This window comes from Dipodomys spectabilis, unplaced genomic scaffold (assembly GCF_019054845.1).
Source record: "Dipodomys spectabilis isolate Male_0828 unplaced genomic scaffold, ASM1905484v1 ptg000125l, whole genome shotgun sequence".
Classification (NCBI taxonomy): Eukaryota; Metazoa; Chordata; class Mammalia; order Rodentia; family Heteromyidae; genus Dipodomys; species Dipodomys spectabilis.
Window position 1 is genome coordinate 10,165,183 of NW_024870802.1, and position 22,957 is coordinate 10,188,139.

Genomic DNA, 22,957 nt, shown 5'->3' on the forward strand with positions numbered 1-22,957 from the left:
CCACTGAAGTACATGTCTCACTAGGTAGTGCCATGATTTGCTCTTGACAGCATGTGCTTGTCCAGGGGCTTGAACTCAGCACATGGGTGCTGTCCTGAGCTGTGTGTGTGTGTGTGTGTGTGTGTGTGTGTGTGTGCACGTGCATGTACGCATGCATGTGTGCACGTATGTGAATGTATGCACACACTCAAGGCTGGTGCTCTATCACTTGAGCCACAGCTCCACTTCTAGATTTTTTTTCATTAATTGGAGATAAGAGTTTCATGGATGTTCTTGCCTGAGCCGGCTTCAAACCATGATCCTCAAATTTCAGCCTCCTGAGTAGCCAGGATTACAGGTGTGAGCCACCAGCACCTTGTCAAGGAATTTTTTTAAAATGAGTGTCTCACTGACCACACAGAAATGAAAGTTTACTGTACCTTTATAAACAAGCCCTGGATTACAGTACTAGCGTCACTGCAAAAAAGCAATGAGTGGAATTTTCATAGTAAACAATGCACTGTTTCCTGCCCTCATTCCCTACACATACCAGGGGTCTTCTAGGTAGGATGTCTCAGGCCTGTTTTTTAGACACAGCTCCTTTTCTGGTCCTACACTGGTCAGTTATGACCTCTTCGACTTAGCTATACAATCTTTGTGAAAAGATTTAAATGGGTAACTGAGGTCTTTCAAAGGATGTCAAGTGGGGAACTTCCATTAGAAAGAATGTCCAAACACACACACACACACACACACACACACACACACACACACTTCTGTTTCTTGACTTGAAGGTTGAAATAGAAGAAAGAATCAGCTGGTCTGCAGAACAAGAGCTGGCTAAGCACCCAGAAGCTAGGACCTGACTTGTGGGGGTCATGGCCACCATGTTTTCCTCTTTCTTGCCACTCTCCACCCTACTTAAGGGACATTCAGGGATATAAAAAAGTTCATGTCATCATTGTTGAAAGCCAAATGCACTGTTTCTTGTGGAAGGAGGGAAATAAGAGCCCCAGGTTGTGAAGTGTCTGCCCTGAATTGGTAGCTGATGAGCAACAGAGTCAAAGTGGACCCAGGCTCTGCCCCTAATGCTCAGGGATCACCATCACCACACTGCCTGCTGGTACTCCTGTGTCCACCAGCAGGAAGAATCTCCCCAGTCAGTCTTCTTGGTCTAAGGGAACTGAGTCTGATCAATCAGGATTCTAGAGGAAAGAAAATGCCAGCAACAAATGGCCCTGGCTAGGGCAGGGGTGACTGACCCAGGCCAGAGGTAGTCAGAGAGCAGAGACTTCTCTTTACAAAGAAGAGAAAACTGGGCACAGACAAGGTCATTGGCCTGCCTAGTAAGCTGGTGCACACAGTGTGTTATCGCAGCTGAGGAACACTCCTGACCTGGATTCATCCAGGACACATGCTGGGAGATGCTAGAGAAAAGACTGCCTTCAAAACAGGCTGGAGGCCCAAGGCCAAAGTCATACTGACACAGCAGAGCCAGAGCTAGGCCCAGCTCTCGTAGACTCCCCACCACCTCCCCTTCCCTCTCACAAACTTTCTTCTACTCCCCATGTCCCCCTGTGGCTCCCTGCCCCAGGCCTCCACACTCAGTTTGGAACATTCTCAGGCTACAGGCTGCTTCCAGCCAAATTCATCAGTTCCCTCACCCCCAACCAGAGTCTGGGCCAGAAGCAGCCTGGCCCATCACGGAGGCCTGAGAACCAAGTGACCAGGAACCTGGGCCTCTAGACCATCACCATCTTCCCTGTGAAGTCTAGGCAGGTCACTTCTTCACCTTCCTGCCTCAGTTTCTCCTCTTTAAAGGAACAAGGTAGAACAACAGAAGCCTAGGTTCTTTCCAAGGTGAAGTGGGGAGATTGGATCTGGCCAGTGTCATCTTGGCCACAAGGTGGAGGGTAGGGTCTAAATGGGGGGAGAAGGCAAAGCCCCCACCTCCCAGGTGACAGGCCTGCCCAAATCCCTGTATCATCCCAAGGCTGGGACTTGGATGATAGGTTACTAAATCTGTCAGTCCAGGGCCCGGGACTTGAGTTTTCTGTGACCCTGCCCCGGATCCTCACACTTTTTAGGCCCATACCAGCTCAGGTGCCATTACACCATGCCACCTGTCTCTGCGTTTCTGTCCTGTCTCCCATCTCCTGGCTCTTCTCTGGTCATCATGGCATTCTACTTCAGCTCTCCATTGGAGCTGACTTGGTTTGTTGACATTGTTTTTGTTTGTTCTTTCCTCTCTGGCCTTCATGGCTCAGTTTCCTAACCGTGTTAAGTGTATTTGCTGGCTGCCGGACTTTCAGACAGGAGTCCACATTGCAGTCGCTGGAGACTCCAAAATTTGACCTCTCAGAATGTGGCTTCTCTGTTTTCTTGTGGTAGATTGATATCTGATTTCAGGTACAGCAAAGGCCGCCCCAGTGTGCGAACCAGGCAGAGGTAGAGGTGTCACAGGGCCACCTGGGCAACCCTTGAAGGGGCCACTCAGGCTGCACGCTGGGGGTGAGGTCCAGTCAGCCCTCCTCCAAGGTCCCAGTGCCTCCCAGTGAAAAACAGTGAATTTCATTCCAAATAAGGGAACCTACAGCAGAGTTCCCGCCACGGCCCAGTTCCGGCTGGTTTATGTTAGCTGGACAAGACTAAACAGACCTTCATGTTCCCAGTATTAAGTACTAAAAATGAAAAAGCGCCTGTTTGTCTCTGGATCACTGGGGCACCGGAGAGGCCGCCGCCCCCCAGGCCCCGGAAAGGCCTACAAACTCTGAGTACTTGCCAAAGGCAAAAGATGGGGGAGGGGGCATCCACAAAAACAAAGGGGGGGTGGGTGCAGGCACTGTGCCAAGGGGCGAGGGTGAGGAGGAGTAGCAGCCCAGTGGGGATGGGAGGAGAACCAGTGGGAAGATGGACAGGAGAAAGAGACAGGAGAGGGTGAGATCCAGAGAAGGGGCTGAGACGGCCATCCACAGTGACCTGAGACCCTGGCCTTGGCCAAAAGGCCAGAAGGGAGGAAAAAGAGGGAGAGGACTCAATACTTCCTGAATAAAGAAGCACCGATTCCCAGCCACCCCACCTGTCTCCCTCTTTGTGGACACAACCAGCCCAAGATAAGCATTTAATGATTTACAAAACACGGAAGTAAGTGTACACAGACCGTGTTCCTGCTTCTCAACAGGCCACCTTCTGCCTCGGACCTTCAGTCTAGCCACACCCTGCAGGCAAGAGCCTCCATCTACCACCTGGCCTTGAAGGAAACATCACAGTTCCAACCCACAGCAGAAAGTGATGGAACCTGCCCAAGGCCACTCACCCTCTGTGGCAGAGCTAGGATCAGTAGTGCCCATGGAATGCCATGATTTGGGTCCTACCCCGACAGGTCCCAGTCACCTACACAGGCAGCTCCGGCTCTTCCAACAGCCTCCTGCCCACCCCCAAAAGCAGACCTTCAGGTCTACCCAAACTTCTCCACTATTCAAGGGGTTGGGTTTCCAGGGCCAAGGTAGACCTGTGGCCTCTTAAATATCTTGATTAGGCCTAGAGAGTGAGGTTGGGGTTTGAAGGTCCCTGGAGATCCAAATAGAACCACCTTACACCCCCAGAGAGACTTATTAGCAGGCTGCCCCTCTCCTCATGTGCCTGGGTCTCCTGACCACAGGAAAGGGACTCTGTCCCACAAGCAAAGTTCTCCAGAAACAACAAAAGCCACACGCTGATGGCTGATGGCGCTGATGGCTGATGGCGTGTCTTAGGAGGTGAAATTTGAGGATCATGGTTCAAAGCCAGCTTGGGCAAAAAAGTCTGTGAAACTTTTATCTCCAATTAGCCACCAAAAACCAGGAGAAAAAAAAATTACCCACAGCTGGAAATTGCTTCCTCCATTCACTGCTGTTTCCAGCTGGGTAGAACACAGGATACCTCTACAGCAGGGGTGGGTGGAGGCAACAATGGCAAGAGTTTGGAGCCTCTCACTAAAAGTCCATTGGCAGCAGGCGGGGTCTAGGAGACACGCAGGAAATAAGACCACTAGCCTGAGCACACTCGAGTGAGTTTTGAACAAGAGCCAAGAGACCAGAAGACCAGAAAAGACCAGAAGCTTCAACAAATTGTGAGCCCAGATTGTTTCCTTCCTACAAACTTTGGCCCCCTGAGAGCAGGATCCACCTTGGAAGCCCTGGGAAAGGGGGTGGGGCCGTAGACACTGGGGTTTCTCATCTAGGTTCCAGGCCAGCTGGTACAGAAAACAGCTGCTGGGCATCCCAGCTACTCAGCAGAGTCTCGGGGAAGACAGTCAGGCCCCCTTCAGCTTGCCATTTACAACTTGTCTTCACCTACCATCTGCACGGAGTGAGAGCCATCACTAAGGCAGGAAGCTGTTAGCCCAACCTGGCCCCGCTCCTGCCCACCAGAGCCACACACGAAGCCCCAGGCACCCAGACCTAATCCACTCACCGAGCCCTGCCTCTCTCCAGGGGCTGCTCAGCACAAGTTAAGATCCAATTGGCACTAATTGGACGGAGCTGGCAGTGCCTGGGGCACTTGAGGGCTGTCATCACGGATTTGGCTCACTGAGCAATGGCCACAGTGCCTATGGAGTCACCATTAGTGTCATTTTGGAAGGCTCAACTGCGTGTGGATGGCGCCTTACAAGTCAGCCTCACTGGAACCCAGAGCTAACAAGACTTAGCCATACTCAACATCCACTCAAGAACTGGAACCTGGGGTGTCACCTCAGATGTCTGTCTCCTGGCCCTTCATCTTCCAGTGGCCCCCAAAAGTCTTCTCTAGAAGAGAAAGCTCTTCCCTTCCCCCTCCTCCTGATAATCAAAGCTCAAGCACAGGAAGGGAACCTCAGCCCAAGGCTGGATTTTGAAATTGACTTGGAATGGGACCTTTCCCCAGCCTGAAACCCAGACCTTCAAATCAAAACAACTTGGCAAAAGGAAACTTCACTGCAATATAGAACCTCCAGCCTCAGGAACTAAGCCTATCCTGATCACTGTCTTCGTATCTCCTGGTGTCACCCCCAAAAGTCTTGGCACCACAGGTCCCCAGCCCCAGCCTCTGTATACAAGAGTAGGTTTTCCTGTACATGAACTCAAGCAGAAGTGGGGAGAACAGTCTCCAAGCCGGGCAGGGATGGGCCCTGCACAGGCTCTAGTTCTACCTCCAGTCCTGGAAGGTGGAGGAGTGTGCTCAGGCCAGGAAGAGGTCCTGAGGTATTCTGAGGTACGGACACAAAGGGGTTTCCTCCTAATGCTGATGCTAATAGGCCCAGGAAGTCTACAACAAGACTTGGGCCGGCTGTGGTAATGTGCACCTGTAATCCCAGCTACTCAGGGAAAAAAAGCTATAAATAAAGGCCCTTTCAAAAATCAAAACAAATTTCTTGAAAGAGCTGGGGTGGACATCTCATGACTAAGTGGTGAGAGTGCTTGCCTAGCATGTCCCAATCCCCGGAACACACACACAAGCAGAACAGCAATCACCAGAAAAACAAACACCACATTCTGGAGAGGATGGAGTAGGGCGCAACTCACAGATTGTTGATGGGAATGTAAACTAATGCAACCACTACAGGGGCTCCTTCAAAACTAAAAACAGATCTATCCATGGCCCCGCCTACCACACTTGGGAATGTATCCAAAGGAGTGCAAAGCAATTTATTTTAAAAAGATGCCTACATACCATGTTTCCTGCAGCACTATTTACAATAGTCAAATGACAGAACCAAAGTGCCTGACATAAAGAAGATGTGGTGTATAAATACCATGGAATATTACAAAGCCATAAAGAAAAATGAAATCAATGCAAGTAAATGCAAATGTTATTTTCAGGAAAATTAGTGAAATTGGAGATCATCAGGTTGCAAGAGATAAGCCAAGCTCAAGAAGCCAAAGATCGGGCTGGGATGTAGCTCAGTGGCAAAGCGCTTGCCTAGCAAGTGCAACGTCCTGGGTTCGATCCCCAGTACCAAAAAAGAAAAGACAAAAAAAATACAGTTAAAAAAAAAAAAAAACCAAACAAGAAGCCAAAGATCACATTTTCACACATGTGTAGAAAGTTAAACTTAAAAGGATATACATATTAATAAACAAATACGTATATACATACATATAGACTTATAGACATACATGTGACATAATATAGGGGCATAATATCTACAAATCTATACGTGGGCCTGTTTAGGGGGAGGAGGGGAAAGGAAAAAAGAAAGATGGAGGGCGAATAATTTCAAAATAATTACATATGAAGACAGCATAAGGAAATATGCGAAATCCGTGAAAGCTGTTTATCATAAGGGGTTGGGTAGGGAGAATAAGCAATAAAGAGGGTTATCCTGAGCGAAATATAATATTGGCATGGCTGAAACACCATGGTGACATCCTTGGTACAACTAACAACACACTTAAAAAATGAATGACCTGGCCAGGCACTGGTGGCTCACACCTATAATCCTAGCTACTCAGGAGGCTGAGATTGGAGGATCACAATTGGAAGCCAGCCCGGGCAGAAAACTCCATGAGACTCTTACCTCTGACAAAACTACTCAAAAAAAAGCCAGAAGTGGCACTGTGGCTCAAATGGTAGAACACTAGTCTTGAGCAAGCCCAGAGTTCCAGCCCCAGTAACCCCCCCCCTACACACACACACACACACACACACACACACACACACACACACACACACCCTCAGGAGTTCAGACAATCTGGAGTTCAGTGTGTCCTCTGAAGGTGAGGCACGGCTCTTACAGACAGCAGGAGAGATGGTTTAAATAAGGGAAAGCTCCCAGAGTCAGCCGCCCTGGCCCACCAACCTTCTCAGCCCCTTTCCACACAGTTTCAGTACCTCCTCTTTTTGGCCCCCTGTTAGTTTGATAATTTAACAAGCTCTGACGGCCCTGCCAGGGGTCTAGTCCCAGCTTTGATCTCCACTCTGGGAAAGCCCAGAAGCCCTGGCCTGTCCCAGCTGATTTACAGCCACTATTCCAGGCCTGGGGAGACAGGGCTACCTGGGAAAGCCTGGCCAGGCAGAACGGAAGACCATACCCTGGATACTCAGGCCCTGCCCCTGTCCTCCAAGGAGCACAAGTGACAGGCAAAGGGGACAGTAATTATGAATGGTCCCGGGGGAGGAATGCAATCGGCAGTAGGGCCAGCCCAAACCTGCTCAGCTGGCTCAAATACCTCAGGCTCTGGCAGGAACACAGCTCTCCAGGAAGACTCACCACACATGTGGCCTCCCAGGAACCCCCCAGGGGCCTTCTGACCTCTGCCCCTATGTGACACGTCCCAGCTCCTCTACAGCTCCCTCCCCTGTCCCACTCCACATCTTCAGGTCTACCTTTCCCAAGTATCCCCCAAATCCACCTACAGCCATCCCTCCCTACCACTGGGGCAGATATAAGACCCAAGGATACTGCAATCTGAACCTGTGCAAATCCCCTTATTGTCAAATGGCATATTATCTGCATATAACTGACATATCCTCTCATAACACCAAATATCATGTAAACATCATGTAAGAAGTCATTATATTGGATGGTTTTTGGAATAAGGGCAAGAAAAATGTTTGTACATGATCAGTACATATGTAGTTTTCCTCTTTTTTTTGGGGGGGGGGGAGGTCTGGTCATGGGGCCTGAACTCTGGGCCTGGGCACTGTCCCTCAGCTCTTCAGCTCAAGGCTAGCACTCTACCACTTGAGCCACAACACCACTTCCAGCTTTTTTCTTTTTGCTTATGTGGTGCTGAGGAATCGAACCCAGGGCCTCATGCATACAAGGCAAGCGCTCTACCACTGAGCCGCCTTCTCAGCCCTGCAGTTTTCCTCTTTGAATATTTTCTTTTTGGAGTAGGACTGAGGACTGGGGTTTGAACTCTGGGCTTTTTTTTTTTTTTTAGATTAAGTCTCTTGTTTTAGCCTAGGGCCAGTCACAGTCTTTGATCTTCCTACCTATGTCCCCAAAGTAGTTGACATTACAGATGTGAGCCAACACACCTGGCTTATTTGTGAGCCAACACACCTGGTTTATTTGTTGACATACGTCTCACTAACTTTATGCTCATGATGACCTCAAACCATGATCCTTTAAATCTTCACACACACACACACACACACACTGAAATTACAGGTGTGAACCACTGTTCCTGCCTTCTTTTCAGATATTTTTTAACCCACAATTGTTTAATCTGCAGATAGGAAGTCTAAGGACACTGAGGGCCAACTGTGCTTTCCTCCTGCTCACTGCCCCCACCCTAAGCAGAAGCCCAACCATTTTCCTCCCCTGGACGATTGCAGTGGCCTCTTGCTTGGATCCTTCTACCCTTTTCTTGCCCTGAAGGCTTTTCAGGACATTATGTCACCTTGTCACACATCTCAGTAAAGCCCTTCAGGTCTGTGGGACCCACTCCAGATAAGCATCTGTCCCCCTTGAGGGTCCCGCCTCATGCTGCAAGCTCAGAGCCTCTGACGTGGTTCAGCCCTGCTCCAATGCAGCTGTATGACCTCTGGCAAGTTCCTTCCCCTCTCTGAGGCCCCTCAGGACCTGGGCTAAGACCTCCACTCTTGGAGGTCAGTGGCCATTGGTCCTCTCATGGGCCACCAAGCTCACATCTGAGCCCCTGGAACATCTTCTGTCCTCAAGAATATGGGGACTCCCTTCTGTGATCTCTACCCCAGCCTAGAGAAGTCGTAACACATCACGTGGATAGCTTGGGCCTCCTCACAGCTGTCCTGGACTCTGACTGAGGCAAAGCACCCCCTTTCCCTCTCAGGAGTAACTGCACACCCCACTCAGACACACTCAAGAACAGCCATCTCCTAGTGAACAGCCATCTCCTAGTGAACAGCCACCTCCTGCCGTAGGGCCAGTGCAGCCGTGTGGAAGGACAAAGAGGCCAGGCCTCCACTCCAGTCACAGCTCCGGCCTTGGCAGTGGCTTCCCTTCTTTGTCACAACCTCAACTTCTGGGTCAGCCAGATGGCATTCAGGGACAACAGGGCCAAGGAAGCCCAGCCAGGTAAGCTAGCAGATACCCTTCCCTCCCTCTGTCCCCTGGAGGGAGGAGGGGGGTCTCTCTCCTGCTCCTCCTTCATACAGCCATGGACAGAACAAAGGGGCAGGTGTGGGACAGCACGGAGGCAAACGTGTGACTGCTTAATGACTTTCTGCTGAAAGTTCCTTGGCCAGGCAAGGGGGGCTGATGGCTTTACCCTGGGCTCAGCCCCTCCACACATAGCAAGCTACAGGGGCTCAGGAACAAGCTCATCAGAGCCCTCCATACCCAGCTGTGTTCTCAACTGAAAGTCACAATGATATTGGGGGGGGGGGGCGGGAGCATCAAGTATACACAGGGGCCAAGGATGCCCATATTGATTGTCACAAATGTTCCATACTGGTTTAAGATGTTAATAGCAGGGGAGAGTGTAGCTGAGTGGCAAAGTGCTACCTAGTATGCATACAACCTTGGGTTTAAGCTCAGAACCATAAAAGGGGGAGGGGCAGAGTATATACAAATTCTCTGCAGTTTTGTTTGTTTGTTTTGTTGGTTGTGGGGCCTGAACTCTGGGCCTGGGCGCTTTCCCTCAGCTCTTCAGCTCAAGGCTAGTGCTCTACCACTTGAGCCACAGCACCACTTCTGGCTTTTTCTGCTTATATGGTGCCGAGGAATCAAAGCCAGGGCCTCCTGCATGCAAGGCAAGTACTCTACCACTGAGCTACCTTCCTAGCCCCTCTGCAGTTATTTTTTGCAATGATTCTGTAATTCTAAAACTATTCCAAAAATATTATTTAATAAAAAAAGGTGTGGTAACTGGACATGTGTGGCTCATGCCTGTAATCCTAGCTATTCAGGAGGCTGAGATCTGAGGATCACAGTTCAAAGACAAGCTGAGCAGGAAAGTTTGTAAAACTCTTTGCTCCAACTAGCCACCAAAAAGCCTGACACTCAAGTGGTAGAATGCCAGCCTTGAGTAGAAAAAGGTAAGGGCCAGTGCCCAAGCCCAGAGTTCAAGCCTCAGTACTGGCACAAAACAAACAAGAGTAATCTCTAAAGTTAGAAAGATCATGGTTAGAAGTCTACTCCATGAGCACATTCATCTCCGTGCCTCAGTTTCTCCATCTGTGCATGAGTTAATAACCATTGATCCATCAAAGGGTTCAAATAGTTAAATGAGATGGGAGATTTTAAGAAAATGGTACAGGCTCTAGCACCAGGAATGTCAGCATTTTTCATACTCCAACACATTTTCATTTGTTCATTTGTCATTTGGGTTCTATCTGCTTCCCCCTGCAGGGCCAGCTCCCTGGCATGGTGGGGAGAGGGGGAGGGAAGGCTGTTTTATGTAGTGCTGTGTCCTGTGCATTGAGTATGCATAGGGAAATTCTGTTCACTGCTGAGACCTGGAATGTATTTGTTAAATGGAAGAGACTTCACTACTCATCTCTCACCCTTCTCCAATCAGCACTTCTGAGGAACCTACCTCTTACCCCAGAAGAACTTCAGTGCCAAGCCCAAGCACCAGAGCCTCACTACCCCAGAACTATATACAGCCAGAGGAAAGAAAGCCAGGCCTGCCACCTGCATCCTAGAGATGCCAACCTAATCCTTCCTCCTCTCTTAGCCCTTCTTTTCTCCAGACTGCCCTCACCCTCACCCCCCCACAAGGGTCAGTGTCAGCACCTGCTCATTTCATAAAGCAGCAGGCTGTGGGTGATGGCCCCCTGATAAGCATCTTTTAATAAACGCAAGCTAGCTCTCTCCTCCTGAAGCCATATTCTCCCTGATCTCCACCCAGACCCACTCTCCCTTCTTCCTGGGTTGGCTCACCGGTGCCTCTGGTCCACTCTGGCAGACCACAAGACCATAGGGCCTCTGGACTCTGATTTGCTGGGGAATGGCCAACAGACAGCCAGGCTATGCCTTAAGCCTGACCCTCCTCACAGGCTTGTTCAGCCCAGTGACCTGACCCAGCGCTGCCTGTGATACCAGGCCTGACTGCTGGCCAGTTCCTGTCCTTCCATCCCAGAGGCACGTTTCCCAGGCGTTACCAAGGAGACTACTTGCATCCTGCTTAGAGTTGTCAAAGCAACCGCTTCAAAGAGGCAGCCCTTCAGCCTCTGGCCCTGGGTGTGTAAATCCAGAAATGAGGTAGCCACAGACTCATCGGAAATGGGCCCAGCTATCTGTCAGCCCAGGGTGAATACAAACCTGGCATTCCCCAGGCAATGCCCAGCACCTGGTCTTCTTCCCCAACACTTCTCCCCCTTCTGTTTCTGGTTTTGTCTAACCTGCCTCCATTTTGACTCTGTGATTTAGACAATGCTTGGGTTTCAGTGCACATAGCTTGGAAGTCCATGCCACCTGCTATAAACTGAATTTTATGCTCCCAAATTTCATATCCAAACCCCAAAGTGACTATATGTGGAGACAGGGTTTTTGGGAAATAATGAAAGTTAAATGAAGTCATAAGGGTAGGGCCGTGATCTGACAGGATCAGTGGCCTCATGGGATGACAGCATTTGAGGGCCATTTGAGGATACATAAAGAAGAATATCTATAAGGCAGGAAGAGAGCCCTCACTGGAACCTGATCATGTTGGCCTTCTGATCTGGGCCTCCAGCCTCCAGAAGACTGAACAATTCATTTATGTTGTCTAAGCCCCTAGTCAGTGGTCCTTAGTTATGGCTGTCCAAGCAGACTAAGATACCAACCCAGAGCCAGGGAGAGAATGGTATTAACTTGGAGACATTTTCCCCAAAGCCAGTTTTCTTCCTCATAAGCATTAGTGTCTTGGCAGAAACTTCAGTCTGTCTTTTTCTAGTTCATCCTTTCTAGACAGCATCTTAACATCAACTAGTTTCTCACCCATAAAATGAGGATAATAATACCGGTCTCACACTGATTACAAGATTAAATGAATTCATCTACATGAAGTACATGAAAGAACATCATAAATTGGACTTTAAAAAAAAAGTCCTTTATTTTACCAGGTATCAGTTGCTCATACCTGTAATCGTAGCTATTCAGGAGGCTAAGATCTGAGGATCATGGTTCAAAGCTAGCCCGGGCAAGAAAGTCTGTGAGATTATTATCTCTGATCAATACCCAAAAAAGGCCAGAAATGGTGGTGTGGCTCAAAGTGGTAGAGCACTAAAGCTCAAGGATAGCTCCCAAGCCCTGAGCTTAAGCCCCCCAGGACTGGTGCACACGCACGCACAAATGCACCACACACACACACAAACATATACATTCTTTATTATTTTGTTTTCTTTATTCCGCGCCAGCTGGTATTTTGTTGCTGCTGCTACATAAAGTCACTACATTCCTCTTGATCAAAGACCATCCATAGCTCCCAATTCCTACATGATAAAATGTAAACTCCTCATCTTGACATCGGACCCTCCAAGGTGTGGGCTCCAGCTCACCTTCAAAGACTTGCCTGTCAATCCCCTGAGTGTAGCTTTGAATCCCAGGCTTAACGGGCCGCTGCTCCCTGGTCCTGAGCATGTCTTGTATTTCTGTTTTCCTGCCTTGTCTGCAGACATTCACTGACATGCCATTCTAGCTCATGCCACATCTCCATCCAACTCTAGCCCTTCTCCTCTTAGAAGCTAGTCCCAGGTAGGACTCTTTCTGAGAACCCACAGCCTCAGTGATTCTCAGGCCCTTGGGGAGCATCAGAATGACCTGGAGATCTTATTAAACTTGTAGGTTTGGAGGCTCGATCCCCAAGATTTTCTGAGTCGATAGGTCTGAGCTCAGCAGGCAATGAGACTGCAGCTCTCAAAAGAGTCAGATGACTAACCAGGGGGTCCACATGGCTAAAAACTCTGCAGAAGAGGAGGGACGGGGACCATGAATGACATGCTCACCCAGCCAGCTTGGTCCTCTCACAAAAGCATGCAACAAGAATACCATAAAATTCTGTTTCCCAGCTGGTGGCTCACTCCTGTAATCCTAGCTGCTAAGGAGGCTGTGATCTGAGGATCATAGTCTGAAGCCAGCTGAGGCAGAAAAGTCCATGAGGTGCTTATCTCTAATCAACCAAGAAAAAACCTGGAAGTGGAGCTATGGCTCAAGTAGTAGAGTGCCAGCCTTGAGAAAAAAGCTAAGTGAGAATGTGAGGCCCAGAGTTCAAGCCAACTACTTCCACACTTCTCTGGGGACTTTACCCATGGACCAGGAGATTGCTGCCCAGTCTTCCTCCCACAAGAGAAGACAGAATCCACCCATGGTAGCAAAGCACAGTGATTACAACAATAAACTCCAGAGTCTGAGGACTTTATAGTTACATTCCAGCTTCATCCACATCTAACTGATCTGAAATACATTATTTAACCTCTGTGACCCTTTCCCTCTATCTATGAGATGGCATATTGTTAGGAGAGTATTCATGGAAAAACCCTACTTATAAATACTTAGCATACGGGCTGGGAAGGTGGCTCAGTGGTAGAACGCTTGCCTTGCATGCATGAGACCCTGGGTTCGATTCCTTAGCACCACATAAAGCAAAAAGAAAAAAGCCAGAAATGGCACTGTGGCTCAAGTGGTAGAGCGCCAGCCTTGAGCTGAAGAGCTGAGGGACAGTGCCCAGGGCCAGAGTTCAGGCCCCACAACTGGACCCAAAATAAATAAATACTTAGCATACAACAACCACCTAGCACATGGTAGTGATCTAGTGATCAAGCATAAATATTATTATGATCATTAACAAATGGTTGTAAGATTAAAGCTGAAAGTTGGGCGCTGGTGGCTCACACCTGTAATCCTAGCTACTCAGGAGGCTGAGATCTGAGAATCGTGGTTCAAAGCCAGCCCAGGCAGGAAAAATCCATAACTTTCTTATCTCTAATTAACCACCAGAAAACCAGAAGTGACACTGTGGCTCAAGTAGTAGAGTGCTTGCCTTGAGATGAAGAGCTCAGGGACAGAGCCTAGGCCCAGAGTTCAAGCACCCCAACCGACCAAAAAAAAAAAAAGATTAAAGCTGAACTGAAAAAGCAAACAGGTTAGGTGGAATGGGCACTTAGAGGTCCATACAGAGCAGACTCAGCCCAGTCTCTGACGTGTCATCCAGCCAGGGAGGACACCAGGCCCCCTCCAGGTCTGAATGCTGCATCTGGGGATGGTGAGCTGGACAAGCTCACCTGACCTATCAGTGTCATGACAACCAAGGAAGAGGCCAGACAAAGCCACAGAAATATGTGTGAGTCTGCTGAAGATGGAGTCTTGAAAATCTGATTGTGGCAGCAGCTGCCACTGTGGTACAGGGGAGGGGCACGGTGGAAACTACTTTAGGAGATTGCCTGAAGACCAGAGGCAGACAGGACAAAAAAGACAGCAGCTGTTGCAATATCCGGATGAAGACCCAGACCAGGGAAACAGCAGCAGGAATACAAAAGCAGAAAACTGACTATAATCTTATCCAAGGAGGATCCTTCCTCCACCCCTACCATGCAGAAGACAGAGAAGAAGTTGAGAGTCTGCAGACCAGTTCCTGAGGCTCACTCTGGCCCACCTCAAAAAGCAAGGCCCTTAATCCATGCCTGAAATCCTAGCTACTCAGGGAGGCTGAGATCTGAGGAGTGAGATTCAAAACCAGTCCAGGCATGAAAGACTCTTATCTCCAATTAACAAGAAAAAAAAGCCAGAAGTGGAAGTGGAAGTGTCGCTTGGTGGTAGAGCTCCAGACTTGAGCAAAAAAACTAAGGGACAGTGCCCAGACCTTGAGTTCAAGCCCCAATACTGGCACAAACAAACAAACCAAGAATCAAGGCCTCTTGGCCAACCTTAGCAGCTCTTCTCTCAATCACCAAGAGTCTCAGCCATTGTGGAAAAGAAACTCCAGGTGTCTGGCTGGTGCCACACCCAGCCAGAACTGGGGGAGGGGTATGTGATCATCCTGCAGCTGTTACTAGAAGTGGCTTTGTGAAGTGTCCAATTCAAGAAGCTCCATCTTTTAAAAGCCACACCTAGGTATATGCCCAAAGACTTCAAAACAGGTGCTCAAACAAAAATTTCCACACAAATATTTATAGTATCATTACTCATATTAACCCAAAGGTGGAAGCAACACAAATATCCATGAACTAATAAATGCATGAACAAAATGCGGGTTGGTCTTGCAATGGAATATTGTTCAGCCACAAAAAAAGAAAGAAAAAACATGTTGTGGATGAACCTTGAAAACAGTATGCTAAAACCAAAGCTGAGTTTATGATATAAATAAATTATATTAACCTACCATATAATTTCATTGATACAAAATGTCCAGAATAGGCAAGTCCGTAAGGACAGGAAGTAGACTAATGGTTGCCAGAGATTTGGGGAGAGAAGGTAATGGCAGTGCCTGCTTAATTCCTTTGAGATATAAAAATATTCAATAATTAGAAATAATGGCTGTAGCCCAGCAGCAGTAGTTCATGTTTGTAATCCTAGCTACTCAGAGGCTAAGATTTGAGGATCAAAGTTCAAAGCTGACCCAGACAGACAAATATATGACTCTTATCTCCAATTAGCCAGCCAAAAGCCAGAACTGGAGGTATGGTACAAGTGGGAGAACACCAGCTGTGATTTTTTTTTTTAAGCCAAAAAAGAGTAAGAGGGAGCCGGGCGCTGGTGGCTCACGCCTGTAATCCTAGCTACTCAGGAGGCTGAGATCTGAGGATCACGGTTCAAAGCCAGCCCGGGCAGGAGAGACCGTGAGACTCCTATCTCCAATAAACCACCAGAAAACCGGAAGTGGCGCTGTAGCTCAAGTGGTAGAGTGCTTGCCTTGAGCTGAAGAGCTGAGGGACAGCGCCGAGGCCCAGAGCTCAAGCCCCACGACCGACAAAAAAAAAAAAAAAAAGAGTAAGAGGTCCTGAGTTCAAGCCCCTAATACTGGCAAGAAAGAAAGAAATAAAGAAAAAGATGGGGGAAGGAAGGAAGGAAGGGAGGGAGGGAGGAAGGCAGGGAAGAAGGGAAGGAGGGTTGTACACATTGTAAATAAACTAAACACCACTTGATTATACATTTTTGGGGGGCTGTCTGGTCATGGGGCCTGAACTCTGGGCCCGGGCGCTGTCCCTCAGCTCTTCAGCTCAAGGCTAGTGCTCTACCACTTGAGCCACAGCACCACTTCTAGCTTTTTTCTTTTTGCTTATGTGGTGCTGAGGAATCAAACCCAGGGCCTCATGCATGCAAGGCAAGCGCTCTACCACTGAGCCACCTTCCCAGCCCCAAAATAGGGTTGGTTTTTTTGTTGTTGTTGTTTGGGGTTTTTTTTAACTGTATTTTTTTTTGTCTTTTCTTTTTTGGTACTGGAGATTGAACCCAGGATGTTGCACTGGCTAGGCAAGCGCTTTGCCACTGAGCTACATCCCAGCCCTGATTATACATTTTTAAATGATTAAACTGCATTGAGTTGTTGTTAAAAATAAATTAAATAGTTAAATTGGTAATTTTATTATGTAATTATGTAAATTTTACTGAAATAAAAAAAAAGAAGATGGGAGTTGACCCATGCAACCCCCATCAGTGGTGAGCACTGTGGCGGAGCAGCTCCTCCAGAAGCCTCCAGAAGCCTTGCTAGTTGCCTGCCATCCACACTCAGCACAACACAGGCATGTACTTGCAGAAGGGACTCTCTGTTCCCTCCCTGCCCAGTCCCCAGTGTCTCCCACCGAGCTCTATATACACTTATTCCCCCTCCAGCCCTCTCCCTTTCCCCATACCCCACTCCCCACTTCCCTCCTCCTGAGGACTCTGCTATGACCCTCCCCATCCAGTTCCTGTCCCTCCCTTGGTGGCCAGCCCGGTGCTGGCCCAACAACCTCTGCTTGACTGCAGCCCCCAAAGCAGAGGTGTCACCAGTCCAACCATGCAAGCCTGTGTTTTCCATTTTCTCCCTCGGCCCTGTCTTTCCAAGATCTTCAGCCCTAGAAAGCCCAGAAATGTCAAAAGCCATCACTTCTGAGCCCAATACACAGCAAGGCCTCAGGCCCTGCCTGTGGTCCTAAATCCAGAACTGCACATGGGCTCCCCTCAGCACACATGTACTCAGAGAGACATGAGCTTCAGACCCAGTGGGGATCACCAGCAGCATGCCTGTAGGAAGAGGACCTTCTACTGCTGATAGGTGAAGGTCAAGTTCCATCTCCCATCAACTTGACAGCGGGACCAAACTATGGTCTCCAGTCAGCCTCAGGCTCCATATTATACCTCCAGCTGTCTTAATTAAAGTGGTAAGAAATCAATAGCGATTGCAAATATAGAAAAAGAGGAAAAACAGATCTGGTTGTTCCATGCCCAGCAGGTTTCTTGATGGGCCCAGCTAAGATCAGACCTGACTCTGGGTGAGTGCAGCCACAGAAACAATCCCAGCAGAAGGCTGGGTGGGCAATTGGCACCACATTGGCCCTAGGAACACCATCACAGTTCCAGTGGAATTCTGCCTGACCCCTGATCTAGACAGGTAGAAGGGAATTTGGAACAAACACTAAGCAATGACAAAGGTGATGAGTGACAAAAGATAAAGGTGATGGATGGATGGAAGGATCAGGACACCAATGGGTGGTCTTCATGAGCACATTTTTAAAATCTTTATTTTATTTTACTTTGTTTATTAGCATATATTAGTTATACAGGGAAGGATTTCATTGTGAAATTCCCATACAGGTTTACAATATATCCCAATCAATCTCATTCCCACTATCACTCTCCCTTCTACAGTTTATTTACTTACTTATTATTTACTTATTTATTGGAGGTAGGATCTCATTATGTAGCCCAGACTGGCTGTTAACTTGAGATCTTCCTGTCTCCACCTCCCAAGTGCTGGGACTACAAGTATATACCGCCACACTAGTTTCTTCTTGTGTGCATTCTAGCTTCCATTTCAGTATTGGAAGGAACAGGATCAAAATCCCCATGGCTTCCTCCAGTTGATGTGTAGAAGATGGAACACTATCTCTTGCTCCCTCCAAATCCTTTCAAACACTGTAACTACAGAAACCACAGATCCCCACAACTCCAATTCCTATGGCCTCCTTGAAGCTTCCAGAGTCAAGGAATGATGTACACAACTTAGAAGGAGCGTCTGTATGAACCAACCAAGTCAAAGCCAGATGGCAGTGGCTCATGCCTAGCTACTTAGGAGGCTGAAATTGTAAGGATGGAGGTTGAGGTCTTCCCAGAAAGAAAAGCTCACAAGAATCTCTTCTCAATTCATAGCGGGGCATGCTTATTTTTTTTTCTTTTTCTTTTTTTTTTTGCTGGTCATGGGGCCTGAACACTGGGCCTGGGTGTTGTCCCTCAGCTCTTCAGCTCAAGGCTAGCGATCTACCATTTGAGCCACAGCGCCGCTTCTGGCTTTTTCTGCTTATGTGGTGCTGAGGAATCGAACCCAGGGCCTCATGCATGCAAGGCAGGTACTCTACCACTGAGCCGCCTTCCCAGCCCGGAGCATGCTTATTTAATCCACTGTCAGAGTCTAAGATTGGGAAGATTGAGGTTCCAGGCCAGACTGGGAAGAAAAGTCTGTGAGACACCATCTCCACAGGGTCTCCATAGACCTCTCTTCTCAGTACTGCTAGAAGCCTAAAGTAGGCAGATCACAATCTAGGCATGCCAGGGGAGGAAGTAAAACCCAACCCTGGAAGTGGTAGAGAGCTAGCCTAGCAAGCAGGAGGCCCCAAGTTCAAACCCTATTACTGCCAAAAAAAACCCAAAACGAGTCAACTTACTAGCCCCCCAGCAAAACCCTGCACTTGAGGACCGAGCCTGAATTTGCCAGTCTTCTGATCCACTAAGTAATTTGGAAAAATTCCTGTCTTTCTCCTCATTCTTCTCACTTGTACAGGACGAAGCTGGTTGAACAATGTCTATTCGTTCCTCCAACCAATGTCTAAAAACTCTCTACCCATGCTAACACTGTCACCCTGTTCTCATTATAAAAATTAATGCTGTTTGTCACAGACATTTTAGAAAAGAGAAAGTGTGAACAAAATGAAGGAAGGAAGGAAGGAAAGAAGGAAGGAAGGAAGGAAGAGAGGAAGATGAAATCTCATGATCCCATTGCTCAGAAGAAAGCGCTGACTCTCTTAGAAACTTCTCTATGGGCTTTTATTTTGTGTTGTTTTCCCTTTCTATTCACGTAATTTCTTTTTTAAACAAAATTGGGCTCACACATTCTATAATTTTGTACCCTGGCTTTTATGCAGTGAGCATTTTCCCAAGCCATCACATAATCTTGGAAAATATAATTTTAGCCAGGCATGGCGGCTCACACCTGCATCTCAGCACTCAAGACATCGAGGCAGGAGGATGATGAGTTTGGGGCCAGCCTGGGCTACATAATGAGATCTTTGTCTCAAAAAATATTATATATGACATCCATTTTGTGTGTGTGTGTCGGTTGTGGGGCTTGAAATCAGGGCCTGGGCACTGTCTCTGAGCCTCTTTGTGTTCAAGGCTAGCACTCTATCACTTGAGCCGCAGCACTACTTCTCTGTTTTGAGTGGTTTTTTTGAAAATAAGAGTCTCCCAGGGACTTTTCTGTCCAGTCTGGCTTCAACTGCGATCCTCAGATCTCAGCCTGAATATCTAGGATTACAGGCGTGAGCCACTAGCACCCAGCATATATACTTTTAATGACTGCGTATACCCCATCATCAAGAGGACTTACCATGATTTCTGACCATGATCCCTAGTATAAAGAACACTGCCATGGACATCATAATGTAGTACTGTATTTACCTTTATCCTGCTTCCTTACAGTAGACTCCTCTAAGTGGAACTACATGGTCAATGGATATAATATAAAAGGATCTGAATGGCAAGAAAAACACAAAAGACCAGCTAGGCGCTGGTGGCTCACACCTGTAATCCTAGCTACTTGGGAGGCTGAGATCTGAAGATCACAGTTCAAAGCCTACCTGGGCAGAAAAGTCCCCATGAGATTTTTTTTTTTTTTTTTTTGCCAGTCCTAGGGCTTGAACTCAGGGCCTAGGCACTGTCCTGAGCTCTTTTTGCTAAAGGCTAGCACTCTACTACTTGAGTCACAGTGCCACTTCTGGCTTTTTTCTGAGGAATTGAACCTAGGGCTTTATGCATGCTAGGCAAGCAGTCTACCACTAAGCCACATTCCCAGCCCTTCCCCTTGAGACTCTCACCTCTAATTAAACACTTAAAAATCAGGAATGGTGCTGTGGCTTAAGGGGTACAGTGCTAGCCTTGAGCACGAAGAGGCTCAGGGATACCCAGGCCGAGTTCAAGCCCCACAGCTCTCTCTCTCTCTCTCTCTCTCTGTCACACACACACACACACACACACACACACACACACACACACACACACACACACACACACACACACACACACCAGACCATTTGGTTTGCGTTTAGCCAAGTTCTGGGGCCCGGGGTTAGAATGTTGGACAGTGTTCTCCTCTCCCCTCAGTCTTGGAGGTTAACCACCCAGCAAGAAGTGAGACAGAATTCCAAGTCTGAACATAAGTACTCATGCCCAGCTCTGCATGTCTCTCTCTGGTTTTGGAATCTGAACTAATCCTTCGTTTTCCTCAGCTGTAAAATGGACTCTGCTGATGCAACCCTTACCACCCCCCAAGTCCTGAAAGTGCGTGTAAAAGTTCTTAGTAAACTTCAGTACTTTGTGTCAAAGCACTCTACTCTCTTCTTCATTATCTGCGGGACAGAGGAAGTGATTCTTCTTCTGTGAAAGCCCAAGGGCTTTTTTTTTTTTTTTTTTGCCATCAGCAAGTCTCCAGGATAAATGCAGCTAGTCCTAAGGATAACACATAAACTCAGCTTCTTAAAGCAAATTATCTGGGTCCCGGGCCTGGGGGTAACCCAGCAGTGTATAGCAAAGGTCCCAGACATCCTTAGAAGTGGCAAGGCAGAGGTTTAGGCCTAGGGCTCCTCAGAAGGTGCTAGGTGGATTCAGGTACACAGTGAGCAAAGACCTTCCTGGAAGATGAGAAACGTCTTTTTCGAGACTGCCAGCCCTTCTCTGTCCTACAGTTCTGACTGGGCACCTGGTCTTTGGTGAACTACAAAACCTAGCTGACTCCGTGGATGCAAAAAGTCAGCAGCAGCCCACCCCCTCCGCGCCACCCCCCCCTCCCCAAGAGCAAGCTCCCAGCTTCCTCGCCCTTCATCCTGGGTGCTGGAAAGCCTTCTATTAGAAATGCAACTAGTGCTCGAGGCCTGTCTCTCCCGCCCTGAACAGATGAAATGACTCCTTCAAGAGGCTCAGCGGGAGGACCTGGGCTTCCCTTTCCACACCACCATCCACTCGAAATGCCCCCTCTTTCCTCCCCTCCTCCTGCTGCCTTGGCCACCACGGTCTAGGGGACTCTCCAGTGACGTTCTCCGTGCTAGCCGGGGGGAAACTGCGCAGACCCCCCCAGATCTTGGCCATCTCCACCCGCAGCTCCCACTGCAGCCCACCTCCACCGCCAGGTGTGCCTCTCCCGACTCCCATGCACCCAACAAGTGGCACCTAGGGTCCTCCCCACACCTCGCCACCTTTCCTTACCCCTCCAGCTGCGCCCCCCACCCGCGTCGTCCTCCAGCTGCGCCCGGCCAGCCAAGCCTACCTTTGAGGTTCTGAGAGTGAGCCCGGGGCGCCCGGCTGGGATTTCCTCGAGGCAGAGAAGGGATGCTGGAGAAGTTGTTCCCCATGATCGCGCCTCCGGGGTTCAGCCGCGGCGCGGGGCAGGCGAGGCCCGGCAGAAGCCCAGGAAAGGTGTTTAAGTGAATGCGCGCCCGGGCGCGCGCCGCCGGGGGAGGGCCCTGGCGGGGCTGCGGTCGGGGGCGAGCGGGCCGCGCGTCTCCTCCGGCTCGCGGGGCTTCGCGGTGCTCGGCGGGTCCTGCCCGGCGTGGTGTCCTGGCATGGACCGGCTACCGGGCTCCCATGCCCCGCGGCGGGGGCGGGGGCCGCGGGCTGGCGGCGCCCCGGGCTCCCCGCTTCCTCCCGCTGGCGCTGGGGTTCGTGCTGGTGACGGACGGCGCGGCGGCTCCAGCGCGTTCCCCCCGGGCCATAGAGTCGAGACTCGGCGCGTGCGTTCAGCGGCTCCGCCGGCTCGGCCCGCTCGGCGGCTCAGCGAGCTGCTCGGTCCCCGCCCGCGGGGACAGTCGCGGCAGCGATGTGCGTGGCGCCCTCCTGCCGGCAGGTGCGCTTGGAGCGGGGCGCGGGGCGTGCGCGGCGCTCCCGAGGTGGTGGTCTCCCCCGGCCGCCGCGCTCCCGCGTCCGCCCGCGCCGCCCGCGCCCCCGCCCCGGCGGTCGCCAGGACTCCCTGGCCCCGGTTGTTATGGTGACAACAGCGCCGCTGAATGAGCGTCTTGGTGACACGCGCGCGCGTGTCAGATGTGGCCCAGGAGCGCGCGGCGGTCCTGGCGGCCGCGGGGGGGTGGGGGGGCCCGGAGGGACGAGGCGCAGGTTGGGGTTCCACAGGTTAGGCTTTGTTCCGTTCAACCACAGAACTAAAAGTCCGTGGAGCTTTCCTAGCACCAGGTACCTGGCCCGGGGAGAACGCTACAGAGTGGGTGGTTAACAAAGAAACCGAGATAGAGACACCCCCCCACCCCCACCCCCAGCTCTCGGCTAAAGAGGCACTGGGCACGGACTCAGAAAGGACCCCCAGGCAGACCCATACCTGATAGCAGGGGGTCTTTGGATGTATAAGACCAGAACCCTAAGACTGGTTCTCTCAACCAGCCAGAGGACAAATACCATACCAGCCTTTCTGCTCCTACAGATCACCTCTGGTTCCCAGAGCTGACCTTCATAGACTCTGGATCAGTCTATGAAGACATGGACAGACAATGGGCATCTCATCCCTATTCTAGTAGGCTCTTCACCCCAAGTCTCCTTGTAATGGCTCCTCATCAGTCAGACCCAGTTCAGATTCTGATCTTCCCTGACCGTCCTAACAAAGGGATGCGCACCTCGCTAGGTCTCAGGCACTTC

At 49.6% G+C, this 22,957-nt stretch overlaps 1 protein-coding gene across 1 annotated transcript in view; it reads right to left on the reverse strand.

Moving 5' to 3' along the window:
* Neurl1 (neuralized E3 ubiquitin protein ligase 1) overlaps positions 1–21,828 on the reverse strand; it is a 77,466-nt gene extending 55,638 nt beyond the window's left edge. The window contains exon 1 of the mRNA XM_042689197.1: positions 21,585–21,828. Coding sequence (XP_042545131.1) covers positions 21,585–21,669 — 85 coding nt within the window. The 5' untranslated portion in view covers positions 21,670–21,828. The remainder of the gene's footprint in view (positions 1–21,584) is intronic.
* Positions 21,829–22,957: the final 1,129 nt, after the last annotated feature.